This window comes from Haematobia irritans, chromosome 5, assembly GCF_050003625.1.
Source record: "Haematobia irritans isolate KBUSLIRL chromosome 5, ASM5000362v1, whole genome shotgun sequence".
NCBI classification, from domain to species: Eukaryota; Metazoa; Arthropoda; class Insecta; order Diptera; family Muscidae; genus Haematobia; species Haematobia irritans.
This window is the reverse complement of record NC_134401.1, coordinates 117,780,453-117,798,127: the sequence shown is the minus strand read 5'-3', so window position 1 is coordinate 117,798,127 and position 17,675 is coordinate 117,780,453. Positions and strand designations below refer to the sequence as shown.

The following is a 17,675-nucleotide window of genomic DNA, read 5'->3' as shown; positions in this document are numbered from 1 at the left end:
ATCAAGTTTCAAATTCTTATTTTTAGCCTGAATTCGTACTTAAAATTTTAAGTACGCAAATACTAAGTTATACTCACGCTCACGCACAATTCACGACAATTCACGTGACTCACGACAAATTCGCGAGACTCACGACATTTTCCCATCGGGAATGAGCAAAGGTAACAAAATTCATAAATAAAATATAGTAACAAAATTCATAAATAAAATATAAATCAATTTCAGTTAACATACGAGTAAGAATTAAATCTTGATTTGTTTTTGTGAGCGTGATTTTGCAAAAATTTTATTCACGCACATTCACGAACCGATTTTATTACTCACGCACGCTCACGCACGATATATTTGTTTTAGTCCCATTCACGCACATTCACGAGAGTTGCTTCAGATTTTATTCACGACTCACGTGATTCACGCGTGTCACGATAATTATCGTGTCACGCGCACACCTCTAGTTTGTGCTTACTGTTTGGCTTGCATTTGATTTGCCGACTTTGGCTTAAAATAAGAAAACTTTTACTTGATATTCATTCAGAGAAGAAACATGATTGTCACAATCATATTCGAAGAGCAATATAATATGATAGGAGATATTTTTGCGGCGACCATGTAACATTTTAACCTGCAACCATGTTGGTTCAGTGAACATGGTTCTAAGAAAAATATAATTGTCCTCATCTAAAATGTTATTATATTGATAAAAAGAATTTTGTTTGAATGAAAAGACAATGGTCACGATTTAAAATGTTATGGTATTCATTAAAAATGTTTTTCTCCTAGTTAAAAGAACATGGTCACAACCTAAAATGTTTGGATCTTTATGAAAAAACTTTTTTCATCGTCGAAAAAAGGACGCCACTTGAGAAAAGAAAACACAAAGTTAAATTTATTTGTTTGATTTTATTTATTTATTTTTAAACTAATTCATTGTTTATTTGTATTTATAATGCCGTTCAAGCAAACATCATATATTTTTACACACTCTTCTTTATTTCAATTTCAACAATCAGTAATTATTCCATATTTACATCGTGCCCATCAAATGTACAAACGCAGACATCCTGTAACTGCAAATAAAAATAAATGATACCATATAGCAAAATGCAGAACAAAAAACCGGTAGATTCTTTCCTTTTTTTTGTCTTCACATAAAACCACGTGCCACTTCTGAATAAATAAATTAACACAAAACACAGTAAATCCGTATTCTACATCCATTCTAAGAAACAATCAACACACGACTGACGCGCAAAATGAAAATCGTGTGTACCTGCTCAATATTTTTATAAAATTCTATTCGCTGCAAAAAAGTTAAAAAATTAAATGTTCACGAAAAAATGTTAATGGTCTTTATGGCCATGTAATGGTTCTAGACATATCTATACTTAACCTATAAAAATACTTTTTTTCCCTGTAAAAAAGTAAAAAAATTGAATGGTCAGGTACATGATTTTCCCGACCATTTAATGGTCTCAATTTCTATCATTTAAATGATAGAACATGTTTGCGGTATTTGAGAACCATTCAAATGCTTATTGCCACCATACATTTTTCTCCGCTCGAAAACTATTTTTACAAAGACAAAATACATGGTTTTCGCGAAATTACATGCTCTAGATAAGCATTAAATGGATGCGGCAACCATGTCCAAACATGGTTTTTCTGTGCGTGTATCAAAAACCTTTTTTCGGAAGGTTCAAGTGGTTCACTTTGGGTTTAGTGAACTACCAGAATTTATTATGATAATTGGTTGATAGTTTTGCAAGTAGATGATGCTGATGAGGAATGTGGTAATTCCGAAACGTGAGTTCATCCAACAATCTTGCAGTCTATAGGGCTTTGCCCCAATAAATTTGACAAACATTCTTTTCCTCTGTTATTTAAGCTACACTTGTAGTTTAGTCAATGCATGGTTTTAAGCTGAAATCAAAAACAACAATAAAAATTTTCTAAGAAATAAAATTTGGGCAAAATTTTCTATAGAAATAAAATGTTGACAACATTTTCTATATAAGTACAACTTTGACAAAATTTTCTATAGAAATAAAATTTTGACAACATTTTCGATAGAAATAAAATTTTGACATTTTTTAAAGAAATAAAATTTTGACAAAATTTTCTATAGAAATAAAATTTTGACGAAATTTTCTATAGAAATAAAATTTTGACAAAATTTTCTATAAAAATAAAATTTTAACGAAATTTTCTATAAAAATAAAATTTTGACAAAATTTTCTATAAAAATAAAATGTTGACAAAAATTATTTTAGAAATAAAATTTTGACAAAATTTTCTATAGAAATAAAATTTTGACAAAATTTTTTCTATAGAAATAAAATTTTGGCAAAATTTTTTCTATAGGAATAAAATATTGACAAAATAAAATGTTGGCAAACTTCAAAAATAACAATAAAATTTTTCTAAGAAATAAAATTTTGACAAAATTTTCTATAGAAACAAAATTTTGACAAATATTCTATATAAATAAAATATGCACAAAATTTTCTATAGAAATAAAATTTTGACAAAATCTTCTAATATATAAAAATAGGTTGGGTTTTCCTTCATGATGCTTTAACTCCAGAACGCACGAACCGATTTCCATTTCGATGGAAAGGTCTCGGACTCCGTAAGGTGTATAGCAAGGAAAATTTAAGAAAATTTTCAACGGAAAAGCGGGAAAATCTTTTTTTATATACAGCGCCATCTCCGATGCAACTCCAGAATGCACGAACCGATTTCCACAGGTTTGCATTCGTTGTAAAGGTCTCGGGCTCTGTGAGCTTTATAGAGAATTCAAGAAAAGTTTCAACGCACGCTCACAAAAAAACGCTTCTGTAACATATACTCCCAAACATATTTTGCTTCAAGCATATACATTCTTGGGTATTGCCCAAACATTTATATGTTTGATCTCTACCAATATATAATATGTTTGAAAGCATATTTGTCTAAACAATTTATGTTTGGGTAGTCTAAGTTCCAAACATTTTGTATTTTTGCATCCAAATTCAATAATGTTGTCTTCCAAAAAACAATATGTTATTTTGTGAACATATAATATGTTTGGAAGCATTTTGCACCCAAAAATATTATATGCTTAAAAAAATTCTCCCAAACAATATTGTGCTCAAAATTTTATTTATTTATTTATATATTTACAATCATAGTGAATTATGAAAATAAACAGGTAATATAGGTGCTAACAACATAGGTTTTCGACCTGAATGCTCAAAATTTTGTTTCTGCCTAATTGTATATTCCCCCACATCTTTCTCACTTCCAAGACATTTTTTAGTTCTTAGCACCTTTTTCTGTAATACTAACATTGTAGAAGAAATTATTCAATTTTTTTTATTTTAATTTTACCTTTTGCCGGACGGGGATTCGAACAGCGGACCACACAGTTTGTAAGGATCAAAGAAGTAGCTGATCAATTGCCCAAGGAAAAATAAAATGTTAATTTTGTAATAACAAGCAACAACCACCAACTTAATTCAATATCGCTCCCTGTTAAATAGCGCTCCAAGCTACTAAACACATATATGTTTATAGGCTATTTCTAAATTAATATATGTTTGCATCCAAGCATATTATATTTACAAACATTTTATGTCCCAAACAAAATATGTTCTAACATATTAACATATATGTCCCAAACATGTTATGCTAGTTTATGAAAATTATATGCTTGCACTCAAAAATATCGTGTTTAAAAATTTGTGTTCCAAACATATAATGTTTATAGCCAAACATATGAAAAACAGTCTTTTTCATCCGTGCGGAAAGGGAGAAAATATTTTTGTACATACCGCGCACATTACAAAAATTTATAATTTGAATTCATTGCAGTTGCTTTTGTTATAAAATAATTTTATTTTTTCACATGAAAAATGTTCGGAGAACGTAGAAGGTAATCATATGGTAGAAATAGGGTTTGATATCTGGTGGAGGAGGGGGACATCCCCTTGCTCGACTTTTTCAAAATTGCGCCAAAGTGAAATTACCAAAGAAGGTTAGAGGTTAGGGATGATCTAGACAAAGACCCGCTACTTTATTTTTCGATATTTGGTCAAAGAGGTGTACCACCCCTTTATACGATTTTTGTTTAATGATTTACTTGAGATTTACAGAGAACACGCCGTCAGACTATGAATTTATTATGGGGTACCTAATTTTTTAATATTTGGATGGGAAGGGGGACCTCCCCCTTTCCCATTTCAAATATCTGGTGAAGCCTTATTAACATGCCAAGCGCATAGCCAAAACAAATTAACTCATAAAACAGATTTACGAAACAACATACAAGCAGTTTCACACAAATTGCTCTCTTTTGATTCTCTCGTTGTGTTATGTTGATATTTTTCGTTAACTCTCGCAGTTTCAATCTCTATTTCTTTCTCTATACTCTTCTCTCTCTCTCTCTCTCTCTCTCTCTCTCTCTCTGTAGCTCTCTGAATAAAATATCACAATCAGTGGTGCCAACTGTTTTGGGCTGAAAATCGTCAATTTTTTAAATATTTTTCGTCAAAATCGTCAATTTGTCCCAAAAAAATCGTCAAAAAATCGTCAACCATAAAATAGCTGAAAAAGGAACAAATTAAAAGTTTTATTAAAAAACATTAATAATTCCGTTTAACCCTCTAATTAAGTCATTTAGTTTCCAGTTTTTTAAACGAAGATTAATTAAATTAAAATTTTAATTAATTAAAAGTAATATTTCTGCTTGTGACTACATGTACTACATTGTTTAACAAAATTTTCTTGACAGAAAAATGTCCTATTCTCCAAGCGAATTTAAATCCTTATTACTGGCTCGAATATAATTTTTATTTCTATTATCGGTAATGAATAAAGTGAATTTAACTAAACCAAGACAAAAGAATACCTTGCAATGTTTAAGTTTCAAAGGAATTCCGCATTTTAAGTTTATTTATATTGATTGCTTTGAAACTTCTTTCTACATTGGAGACGGTTGGGAGTACGCTACATATAAATTGTCATATTTTGAAATTAAAAAAGCTTGTTTACATTACACCTTATGAAATTTGTCAACTTATAACTACATCACTTTGAAAAATCGTCAAATCGTCATAAAAAACGTTAAAAAGAAACATTTGTGTCGAGCATTTTAAAAAATCGTCAACTCATAACTACGTTGTTTAAAATCGTCGTCAAATCGTCAAAGGCAAACTTTACCATCAAAAATCGTCAAAATGACGAAAAATCGTCAGAGTTGGCACCGCTGATCACGACATATACATGTTTACTCGAAATTTGTACATTTATATATGTTTACATTCACACATATTATTTTTATGAAACATTTATGTCCCAAACATATTAACATATGTGTCCCAAACATTTAATGCTAGTTTAGGAACATAACATTTTTGCACTTAAATATATTGTGTTTACAAAATTCTGCCCGAAACACATTTTGTTTATATCGGAACATATCAAAACCATATTTTTCTAACGGTATTTAGTCTTCCTTTTTTATTTAAAAAAAGTCTTCATATGGACAAAGTTACAATATAGTAGATAATTTTAAGAAGGCTTAGTTAAACTTTGGGCGCAATCCATGATAGAGGATACATTAGATTCGGCCTGGCCTGGATCTTACGGCCGTATTTAGTTGTTTGTCTTTGAATTTTCGTCCATAAAATATTTGGTTAACTTTTTTCTGTTTTAATAAATAGGCTCCCAAATACGCATGCGTTGCACATCAAACGTATTATCCGTTGTCACACGAATCGAATTGCCCGGACCATTTTGGAATGATATATAATCACATATTGAACTCAAAGATTCTCTAGGATAATTTTCCTTGGTACATTGAGGAATGGATTTTGAAAGTCTAAAAACGAATTCGATCGAAAAATATTTGACATCATGATAACGACATTTTCCAAAAATAAAACTTCTTTACTTACTTGCCGTAGGCGAAGCTCACGAAAATCTTAGTCAATTTCTCCGCAGCCTTTGCTTCGGTAGAATTTTTGGGAAAATCTGGAACCAAAGCAGGTTGTCTCCATGTGGAAAACAATTCGTCACAATGAACAACACCGTAGTCATCATTTGATGCACCAAAGACAGAAGCATAGGAATATCGTCCTTTAAAATTGTAACGGTACAGATACAAAGGAAATTCATTGTTATCAACAGTGTGAGCGAATATCTTGGTATTCTGATAAAACGGATGGGCGAATAAAGCATCCGTATACATCTGTGGAAAAAAGTAAATTAATAAAGTCCAGTAATAAATTCCAACGGGATGATTTGATTTACGTACATCCAGACTACCCTGTTTGGTCAACATCTCTTTGCCTTCGTAATATTCATTAATAATCTTTGATAATTGTGCAGAAGTAACATTCTCTGGAAGTAACAAAGTCAACTTCACTGTCTCGTTGAAATTATTGTTAAATGAATCACGTATATGCGGGAATTCCCAGATGCAAGGCCGTAGCCAGGATTTTAATTCGGGGGGGGTTCAACTTAAAAAAAATATTCATATAATCTCATGTGTAGAAAATTTTATTTATGCATAGGTATGTATACAATATTTATACCCTGCTCCACACTGTGGAACAGGGTATTATAAGTTAGTGCATATGTTTGCAACACCCAGAAGGAGACGAGATAGACACATGGTGTCTTTGGCAAAAATGCTCAGGGTGGGCTCTTGAGTCGATATAGCGATGTCCGTCTGTCCGTCTGTCCGTGAACACATTTTTGTAATCAAAGTCTAGGTCGCAGTTTTAGTCCAATCGACTTCAAATTTGGCACAAGTATGTGTTTTGACTCAGAATAGATCCCTATTGATTTTTAAAGAAATCGGCTCAGATTTAGATATAGCTCCCATATATATATATTTCGCCCGATATGGACTTATATGGCCCCAGAAGCCAGAGTTTTAACCTAATTTGCTTAAAATTTTGCACAAGAAGAACAATTAATACTGTAGTCAAGTGTACCAAATTTTATTGAAATCGGTTCAGATTTAGATATAGCTCCCACATATATCTTTCGCCCGATATGGACTAATACGGTCCCAGAAGCCAGAGCTTTACCCCAATTTGGTTGAAATTTTGCACAGGGAGTAGAATTAGCATTGTAGCTATGCGTGCCAAATTTGGTTGAAATCGCTTCAGATTTAGATATAGCTCCCATATATAGCTTTCGGCCGATTTACACTCATTTGACCATAGAGGCCAATTTTTTGCTCCGATTTAGTTGAAATTTTGCACAGGGAGTAGAATTAGCATTGTAGCTATGCGTGCCAAATTTGGTTGAAATCGGTTCAGATTTAGATATATCTCCCATATATAGATTTCGCCCGATTTACATTCATATGACCACAGAGGCCAATTTTTAACTCCGATTTAGTTGAAATTTTGTACAGGGAGTAGAATAAGCATTGTTGCTATGCGTGCCAAATTTGGTTGAAGTCGGTTCAGATTTAGATATAGCTCCCATATATATGTTTTTCTGATTTCGACAAAAATGGTCAAAATACCAACATTTTCCTTGTAAAATCCCCACTGCTTAGTCAAAAAATTGTAAAAATTACTCTAATTTTCCTAAACTGCTAATACATGTATATCGAGCGATAAATCATAAATAAACTTTTTCAAAGTTTCCTTAAAATTGCTTCAGATTTAAACGTTTCCCATTTTTTTTACTAAAATTGTGTTCCACCCTAGTGCATTAGCCGACTTAAATTTTGAGTCTATAGATTTTGTAGAAGTCTATCAAATTCTGTCCAGATCGAGTGATATTTAAATGTATGTATTTGGGACAAACCTTTATATATAGCCCCCAACATATTTGACGGATGTGATATGGTATCGAAAATTTAGATCTACAAAGTGGTGCAGGGTATAATATAGTCGGCCCCGCCCGACTTTAGACTTTCCTTACTTGTTTTATAATATTAAATTGAGCCGATGGGCTTTTTGGGCAGCAAATAAATCAATTACTTCTTCAGTCGGCACATTTATTCGGCGATGAACCGACATTAATGGCAATCCATTGAGTCTACTCTCGCTAGTCGAATTTCTAAGATACGTCTTTAATCTCTTCATTGTTGAAAATGAAAGTTCGGATGAGTACGTAGTAACTGCAGGGATGGAAAATGCAGTACTATAGTACTTTTTTCAATACTTTTTCACCCCGGTCAGTACCGTAGTACCCCCGCGAATGATTTAGTACCTTTTGTATAGACATTTTTGAGTCGATATCAGATTTATGGTACAATAGCTTTGACAAAATATTTTAATATTTTGAGAAAGTCTTTATCAACCTTATTTGATAATAGTCTTTTAAAATATGGCAAAACAAACATGTTCATGTGGGAAGAAAATCTCGATTTTGTAAAAGACATAGTCAAAAACCGGATTTTATTGAACTTCAAGAATGTTTTAGTCGAAAAAAGAATGTGATTCTATATTATCGATTTTTTATTTCGGTAGAAAATGTTGTCAAAATTTTATTTCTATATAGAATTTTTGCAAAATTTTATTTTTATAGAAAATTTTGTCAAAAATTTATTTCAATTGAAAATTTTGTACAAATTTTATTTCTATAGGAAATTTTTGCAAAATTTTATTTCTATAGAAAAAATTTTGCAACATTTTTTTTCTACAGATTTTTTTTGCAAAATTTTATTTCTATAGAAAATTTTTGCAAAATTTTATTTATATAGAAAATTTTGTCAAAATTTTATTTTCTTTAAAATTTAGTCTCTTGACAATAATTTTCCAGTGAAATTTTTGTTGAAATTTAGTAAAAAGTACCTTTCCGCTCAAAAAATACCTTTTTTGTACTTTCTTAAAAATTGCATTTTCCATCCCTGAGTAACTGGCAAAGTGACCAAAATTTTTAAAAGAATATGCACGTTTGGAAATATATCTTTATTGCACTCTCCAAGTGCTTCCATCGCTGAATTAGGCAGGTTCTTTTCGCAGGTTTTGCGCCATTTCATTTACACATGTGTGTTTGGCTGTTTCGTTGTTGTTGCTATGGCCAAACAAAGCGAGTCATGTTCACAAAAAGAACAACAAACACAAATAAAAAGCAGAAAGACATTTTCCAAAAATGAAATTTGTGGTGCGAGAACAAAAACAATTTGTTTTTTCGACCGTCGTTTGACGGGCTTTTCAACTAGTATTCTATGATTTGTGCAAGTTTTATAGGTAGGCGTTTTTCAAAATAAAACCTCCAGCTTTTCTTCAACATCTTCGATAAGATTTTTCTATGCAGCTAAAAATATATATTTATTTATATAAAAATATTCATTCATTTCGGGGGGGGTTTGATCCCCCTCATCCCCCCCCCTGAATACGGCCTTGCCCAGATGGGTATAGAATATGGGGCACCTTCTTCTGGTACTAGGCCCGTCATGAAAGGAGCTGGTATATAGTTACCCTGCGCTAATATGTCACTAGGTTTTTGAGTGAAGAAAGGATCGGGTGAGTCAGGGCTTTCCACCACCACACAATAGGATGTAATGGGATAATTAACCCAACGTCGAAGACCATTAACAGCAGCAAATATTGTTTCGATATCCTTGGAACGGAATGCCTCAAGTAATTCGGTGGACGTAATATTGTGTGAATTGGTAATATTTAAATTTTTAGCAGTAGCCCTGGCCACAGCTAAGGGATTTTCTTGGAAGAATGCTGGTAACGTGGCCACTCCACTCATGGCTATAACTCTTTTAAAATAACGCTCTGAATGATTACTCAGCATGTGTAAGTGGGCCGACATACCTCCAACACTTTGACCAAATATTGTCACCCGATTTGGATCACCACCAAACTCAGCAATATTGTCTTTTACCCAACGCATGGCCATTCTTTGATCTTTCAAACCAAAATTGCCAGGGACAACAGAATCACTTGTTGACAAAAATCCAAAAATTCCCAATCGATAGTTTGGGACTACAACAATTACCTCTTGGGTGTCCATAAAATATTCAGGACCCACAATATTGGGATTAGCTGAACCGCTTACGTAACCACCTCCATAGATGTAGAACATAACCGGTAATTTTGCTTTTGTGTATTTAACATCCTGTAAATATAATTTAATATGAGAATTTTGAAAATGTCAGAATAAAATGTCATTATATTAAATGGAGTATTCATTAACAAGTATATACGACCGAATGTTGGGTCAAGCCGAATCTTATGTACCCCCTCATCATTATAAATAATATTGCAAACCCTGAAATAAACCTCTAAAATAATATAATAATAAAATATTTCTTTCGAAAAAAATTATACTAACCACAAAAAATTGATCAAAAAATTCAAAATACGATTTTTTAAAATTTGGTAGATTTTTGCAAAACTTTCTTAAAATTTTGATAAATTTTTTTGGCACGTATGGCCTGTGTCCATAAGGCTAATCTGGGGGTTGGTTTTTATTGGGGTGGTACATATTACTATGTACCGATATAGATCGATTTTTAAGGTTTTTAGAAAGCATATACGAGTATACTAACATCACATCGTAAAAAGTCGACTTTTACAAACTTTTAAAAAATCTATGAGACGATTTATTGGTTATGATTATAATTCCTACACTGAAAAAAAAAAACATGCCCGGTTCCAGAGATTTTTTCTTTACTTTAAAAATTTTGGTATTGATTCCGAGCCAAAGAAGCGTAGTATACAAGTCAGGATACTTTTAAGACACAATTCTCTTTTAAATTTGGGTTTTGTGTACTTGCTTCTAAAGGGTGGTTAAATTGTAAGGGCCGATGTTGAATGTGAACCACACCTAAACGCCAAGTTTTTTTCCGAATTTTATTTGACATTTCTCTATTTCAGACATACTCAATTTGAACCATGGAGAGATAAACAATCCAACAACGTGTTAAATGGTTCCAAGATATGACAACAGTAGATGATCAATTTTCGAAAAAAATCATCTTCAGTGATGAGGCACATTTTCACCTCAGTGGATTCGTCAATAAACAGCATTTGGGCGAATGAGAATCCAAGAGTGATTGTCGAAAAACCAATGCACCCACAAAGAGTGACTGTTTGGTGCGGTTTATGGGCTGGCGGCATCATCGGGCCGTATTTTTTCCAAAATGAGGCCGGTCATAACGAACTTTTTATGGCCCGAATTGGAAGATATGAATGTGGACGATATGTGGTTTCAGCAGGACAGTACCACTTGCCACACAGCTAACGAAACAATGGCTTTTTTGCGCAACAAATTCAATGGCCGTGTTATCTCACGTAATGGTGATGTCAATTGGCCACCAAGATCATGTGATTTGATACCGTTGGACTTTTTTCTTTGGGGTATTTGAAAGAAAAGGTGTACGTCGATAAGCCAGCAACAATTCAAGAGCTAAAGGATGAAGTAATTCGGCACATTAACGGCATAGAACCTCCATAGAACGAAAATTTGGACCATCGGATGAAGGTGTGCCACCGAGGTCGCAGCGCCCATTTGGCCGACATTTTGTTCCATACATAATTGAGTAATACCAATATATCATAATAAAATAAAATTACAATAATTTCCTAAATAGTTTGTGTTTTATTCAAAATCAACATCGGCCCTTGAAATGTTAACCACCCTTTATATGGGAGCTATATCTAAAACTGAAACGATTTCTACCAAAATCAATAGGATTCTATTCTCACCCAAAACACATACTTGTGCCGAATTTGAAGTCGATTGGGCTTAAATTGCGACATAGACTTTGATTACAAAAATGTGTTCACAGACAGAAGGGCATGGCTAGATCGACTCAGGGGCCGGGCCTGAGCATTATTGCCAAAGACACCATATGTCTATCTCGTCTGGGTGTTGCAAACATATGCACTAACTTATAATACCCTGTTCCACAGTGTGGCGCAGGGTATATATACAAAATAAATATAAACTATCAATAACAAACCTCACGGAATTTTCGTAAGAAAAATTTTATGACAACGGTGTTATCGATCATTTCCGCAAGCTACAAACCCGTTTTCTTCCATAAGTAGCTAAACTCCCATAAGAAGCAAAACTTCCTTATTACCATGTAGCAGGAACATTCTCCATAGAGCTGAATCTCCAGCGGAAAGTTTCGTATACATGCCAATAACACAGAAAAAAATTTCACGAAAATTTTTCCAATTAAAATCTTAAAAAATATTCAATTAAAAATTTAATTGATTCAACAAATTTTTTGATTGAAATAAAAATCAATCACACAAATTAATAGTATCAATTAAATATTTAATTGGATCAATTAATTTTTTAATTGACTGTCAATTAATTTTTTAATTGATACTATCATTTCTGTGATTGAAGACATTTCAATTAAAAAATTAATTGGATCAATTAATTTCGTGTTTGAATCAGAACAAAATTTTTTTGTGTGAATACTGTTTTGGTGTGACAGATTTTTTTTTAGCTAACAAAACCTTTTATTTCTTATTTGTAGCCTAAATTTATCTAGAGATGCATTTCTGAAAAAACAGCCATACATTTCTTATGCAAAAATTTCGTTGCAAATTTTTAGCCAGAGGTGCATAGCGGACTTTAAACACATACACTGAAAAAAAAAATATTATCGTATGACCAAAGATTTTTTGAAATACGAGTGTGGTTTTTGCTTAGCATAGAAGACGCATTACTCTGATATAATTTGCTAGTTAGTCATAATAACGTTCCTATAATACTCACCATTGGTGTATAGATATTAAGGTAAAGACAATCTTCGGACCCCAAAATTGGTGTATCTACGAAAAGAGGACTTTGTTGTACACAGTCTTCTTTGGGCTCTGTTACATCTTTGATTCCTTTCCATTTTGGGTATGGTTGAGAATTCTGAAAGATATAAAAAATATATACATAATTAGTTGGATGATATCAAAACATCCTAATTTAAACTCAATAATATAGGATAAATGATACTAAGTGTTACTATGTTCAAACCGTCATGCGATTTAAAAAACGTTTACTTGACTATTATTCAAATGTACAATAATTTTGGCAAATTTAATTTAATTTACAATTAATTATTATTCGAGCTTTATGGACAAAGTAGATTAAAGAATTTAAATTTCGAATAATAATTAATTGTAAATTAAAATATCATGCATTTGAACGTTAAACGCCTGTTTCAGTATCAGGCTAACATGAAAAATTACAAATTTAATTTATTTTTAATTAATGTATTTGTTTTTATTAATAATTAATTCATTGTTACTTTAATTTATTTATTCGTTTTTTTTTTCTTTTTTTAACAAACAATAGTTACACCCAGAGAAGGAATATGATCACCACAAACATGTTTCAATAGCAAAATGTTATTTTTTGACGGAGAAAAATGTAACATGTTTGTCGCAATCATATTTTTTGTCAGAAATTATGTATCTAATATCGGCAACCACATATATTTTTGGCGAGAAAACATGTTCTTCGTCTTAAAAAAAAACATTTTGCTCTTGAAACATGGTTGGGGTTACAATATTCCTTTTCTACGTGTAATTTAGGGAGCCACCATGGTGCAATGGTTAGCATGCCCGCCTTGCGTACACAAGGTCGTGGGTTCGATTCCTGCTTCGACCGAACACCAAAAAGTTTTTCAGCGGTGGATTATCCCACCTCGGTAATGCTGGTGACATTTCTGAGGGTTTCAAAACTTCTCTAAGTGGTTTCACTGCAATGTGGAACGCCGTTCGAACTCGGCTATAAAAAGGAGGTCCCTTGTCATTGAGCTTAACATGGAATCGGGCAGCACTCAGTGATAAGAGAAGTTCACCAATGTGGTATCACAATTGACTGAATAGTCTAAGTGAGCCTGATACATCGGGCTGCCACCTAACCTATCCTAACCTACGTGTAATTTTATTCCTGCATTTCTTTGTGTTCAAATTTCTTTTCATTTAAGGGTATTATTGTTGGTCCTCAAAATGTCTGTACTGTAATTATAAGAATTAAAAACATAGTAAAAAAGAAGTATCTGCTAAACTGGAAAATCCATCTACATGATATTTTGTTTTATTGACAGCTATTAAAAGAATTTATACGGCCGGCTATACCTAAATAGGGTTCGTTATATACCCTATAGTGGAGGGTATAAAGAGGAAAGACACAATTTTCTTTTAAATTTGGGTTTTGTGTACTTGCTCCTAGGAAGTAAATTTTAATTTCTCGTTTTTTCAGCTTTTTTTCTTTATATGCTATCAAAGACCTTTAAAAACGAGTTAACGGCAACTTTATTTTCCAAATTCAGACTCGACTTCCAGTAGAAATTATGCTATGTTTCAAGTAAAAAAATGTCTTTAAAATAAAGTGTTGAAGAACAATGTCCTGCATTTGAACGACTTTTTGCTTTGTAGCCAAGATGCAAAAAGACAACAAATTTATAGAAAATTTAATTAATTTTAAAGAATTTTTCAAGTTGACCTTAGCCCAAAAGGAAAATAACTTTATATTAGAGAAATGCGTCTTCTATGCTAAGCAAAATTTGCATTCGTATTTTAAAAACATGAAACCTTTGACCTCACGACAATATTTTTTTAGTGTATGAAAGAAAATCTGAACCATCGATAACATCGCCCTGGATTTCTTTTGGTTAGCAGAAATTTTAATTAACCCGCGTAATTTAATTTTCGATCTAAACTGCATTTTAGATCTAATCTAAACTGCATCATTAGATTGGGAAATGATAAATTTCAGCTATACTTTTTCAAGCTATTTATGAATTTTTGTTTTATACTGATTAAAAACAAATTGAATAAGAAACTAAACTCAATTTTTGTTTTCAATTTTGCTCACAATTCCAATTATAGCGCCTTGAAATAAGCCGTAGCCAAAATGACGAAAAAAATAAGGATGACTTTCCAGGGTTAAGTTGAATGCGGAACTTTAGCCTATAATTTGTACAAGAAATTAAGACAATGCCCTGTATCCACATCCTGCGTAATTTTCGTTAAATATACATTGAAAAAAATATTACTCAAAGTAAATTTCAGGATGCGCCATTTACACAATATTAAGGACAAATTTATTTAATATAATGAAATTTTAATTAAAATAAAGTTTATAACTTCGCTTCAAAACAATTTTTTTATTAAATTTATGACACAAATTTTGAAAATTTCATTACCCCTGTTAAAGTAGTATGTCTTTGAACTAAGGCAAATTTTCCTTAAAGTAAAGAAACACATTTTTGATTCAAAAAAATCGCCCTTAAATTAACTGAAATATTGATTCTTTACATTTAAGATAAAAACGCTTCAAATATAGGCTAAGACTTATTTTGAGGTTTTAGCATCGGAATCAATACCAACATCCTTAAGGGAAGGTAAAAATCTTCGGATCCAAGTAAACTTTTTTTTTGAGTGTAAGAAATGCATAGGTTATTATGCTATCGAAAATGTTGTAGTGCTACAATCGATTTTTAAATATTCCCATAAGTTAAACTCGGGAAAACTGTTTTATTGGCTACAAGTGCATATCGGGCTTTAAGGAAATAAATGATAAACTCTGTCATTGGCATTGGTAATTTTTTCTTTCTTTCCAATAAAGCGTACGTAACTTTGAAATAGTTGAAATCCTATATTGTTACCACGCAAACGTAATTTTGGCTAGAGAGAGTACCAAAATTTGGCTGGAGGTACATGCCGAAAATATATAAGACTGAACTAAGAGATAACTCCAATTTAATATCTCTTTTATGTTCATACTCAGCACCCAGAAAAAAGGGGCTCTAATGCCAACTGAACTTTATTTTAGTTCATGAAGATTAGTTGATTTCAGTTAAATTTTGCACAATATGAGTAAATGTTCCTTATTTGAATAATTTTTTGCTAACTTTAATGACGTGAACTAAAAATAAGAAAAAAGTTGTATACAAATAGGGTGCACAATTTTACTAAAAAGTAAAATAGTTCATATTTTCCTAAAATGACGGAAGTTTGCTTAAATTGAGTTCATAAGTCTCTCAAATGAGTAAATTTTACTAAAATTTTACCTGTCATGAACTTCGTATAGCGCTAAAGACATTAAAACAATTATTAAAATCCAATTTTTTCTTTCAACATATGAAATTTTCTTAAACAAGAGAAAAAAATTAATTATTTTTAATAAATTTTCTTCAATTTGACAAAAAGTATTAACTTATTTGTAACGTGTTGTAATTATAAAAACTATTTTAGTTAAAATTTTCTAAAATAAACCTACATTTTCTTCCACGGTGGGTTCGATTTTTTTGGGTCAGTGTTCTCTCAGAGAGTATTAAAATGTATACTCACACTAAATCTTAATGGTCCGACTGGAGGCCTGGCATAAGGTACTCCAAGAAATGCATAAAAAGGAGAACCTTTGTAACCAGGCATAATTGTTCCCCTCATGCAGCCCGAATTCTCAGGACACACAACAGGTGATTTCAAACCTCCGGCACGGACACTTTCCAAAAAATTTAATTGCACTGTGAGTAATAGTAAAAGTCCAAGAAACATTTTCTCCAAGTGAAATTCGAATACGAATAATACGAAAAATTCTTAAAAAAAAAATGAATATACTAACTTTTTTCTTTTCTGCTACCTCTTTTATATACCTCGGATTGTTTAATCGAATCTGTTTTACGTTCCTATTTATTTTAGGCTGTAAATTGATAAGTATTTTTTTTTGACGATATATTAAGGGAAATATATTGTACATTTATCATAACAGCAGCGGAAATACTGGTGTATCAAACAGTAAATAAAACTTTTTTTAACGTTTATTGTTTTCCGTTGTCTGACTAGCTATATCCCAGCGGAAATATATCATGATATAATAGGATTGTATATCATTTCCTGCTTTCTATAATCTAGTCCACTTATAAAAGCTTTGCAATCTTAACGGAAATTAGGGTTTTTCCAGGAACGCGATCCGTGGTATTACCGCTTTCCACAAATGCCGGGGGGAATTTTTGTTCACAATACTAGCACAACATTTTACTACCAATTTTACAAAATCTGTCATTAGGTGGATTAATACTTAGTAGAGGAATTAAAAAAAAAAAACAAGTAAGGAAAGTCTAATGTCGGGCGGGGCCGACTATATTATACCCTGCACCACTTTGTAGATCTAAATTTTCGATACCATATCACATCCGTCAAATGTCTTGGGTGCTATATAAAGGTTTGTCCCAAATACATACATTTAAATATCACTCGATCTGGACAGAATATGATAGACCTCTACAAAATCTATAGACTCAAAATTTAAGTTGGCTAATGCACTAGGGTGGAACACAATGTTAGTAAAAAAAATATGGGAAACATTTAAATCTGAAGCAATTTTAAGGAAACTTCGCAAAAGTTTATTTATGATTTATCGCTCGATATATATGTATTAGAAGTTTAGGAAAATTAGAGTAATTTTACAACAAAACTAGAAGTGCCCATATGTAATAGGTACTTTTAGTTAATGTGGTATCACAATGGACTGAATAGTCTAAGTGAGCCTGAATCTTAATCGGGCTGCCACTTTAACCTAACCTAACCTACAACTTTTCGACTAAGCAGTGGCGATTTAACAAGGAAAATGTTGGTATTTTGACCATTTTTGTCGAAATCAGAAAAACATATATATGGGAGCTATATCTAAATCTGAACCGATGTCAACCAAATTTGGCACGCATAGCTACAATGCTAATTCTA

General features: G+C 32.0%; 1 protein-coding gene across 1 annotated transcript; it reads right to left on the bottom strand.

The window, feature by feature from the left end:
* Positions 1 to 5,470: 5,470 nt before the first annotated feature.
* Positions 5,471 to 16,523, bottom strand: LOC142238957 (juvenile hormone esterase-like). The gene is made up of 6 exons (XM_075310719.1): positions 16,281 to 16,523; positions 12,703 to 12,846; positions 9,365 to 10,080; positions 6,296 to 6,461; positions 5,937 to 6,229; positions 5,471 to 5,860 (listed from the first exon to the last, which is right to left on the bottom strand). The coding sequence occupies exons 1-6, from the start codon at positions 16,485 to 16,487 to the stop codon at positions 5,692 to 5,694; spliced, it is 1,695 nt and encodes a 564-aa protein (XP_075166834.1). The 5' UTR covers positions 16,488 to 16,523; the 3' UTR covers positions 5,471 to 5,691.
* Between the last annotated feature and the right edge of the window lie 1,152 nt (positions 16,524 to 17,675).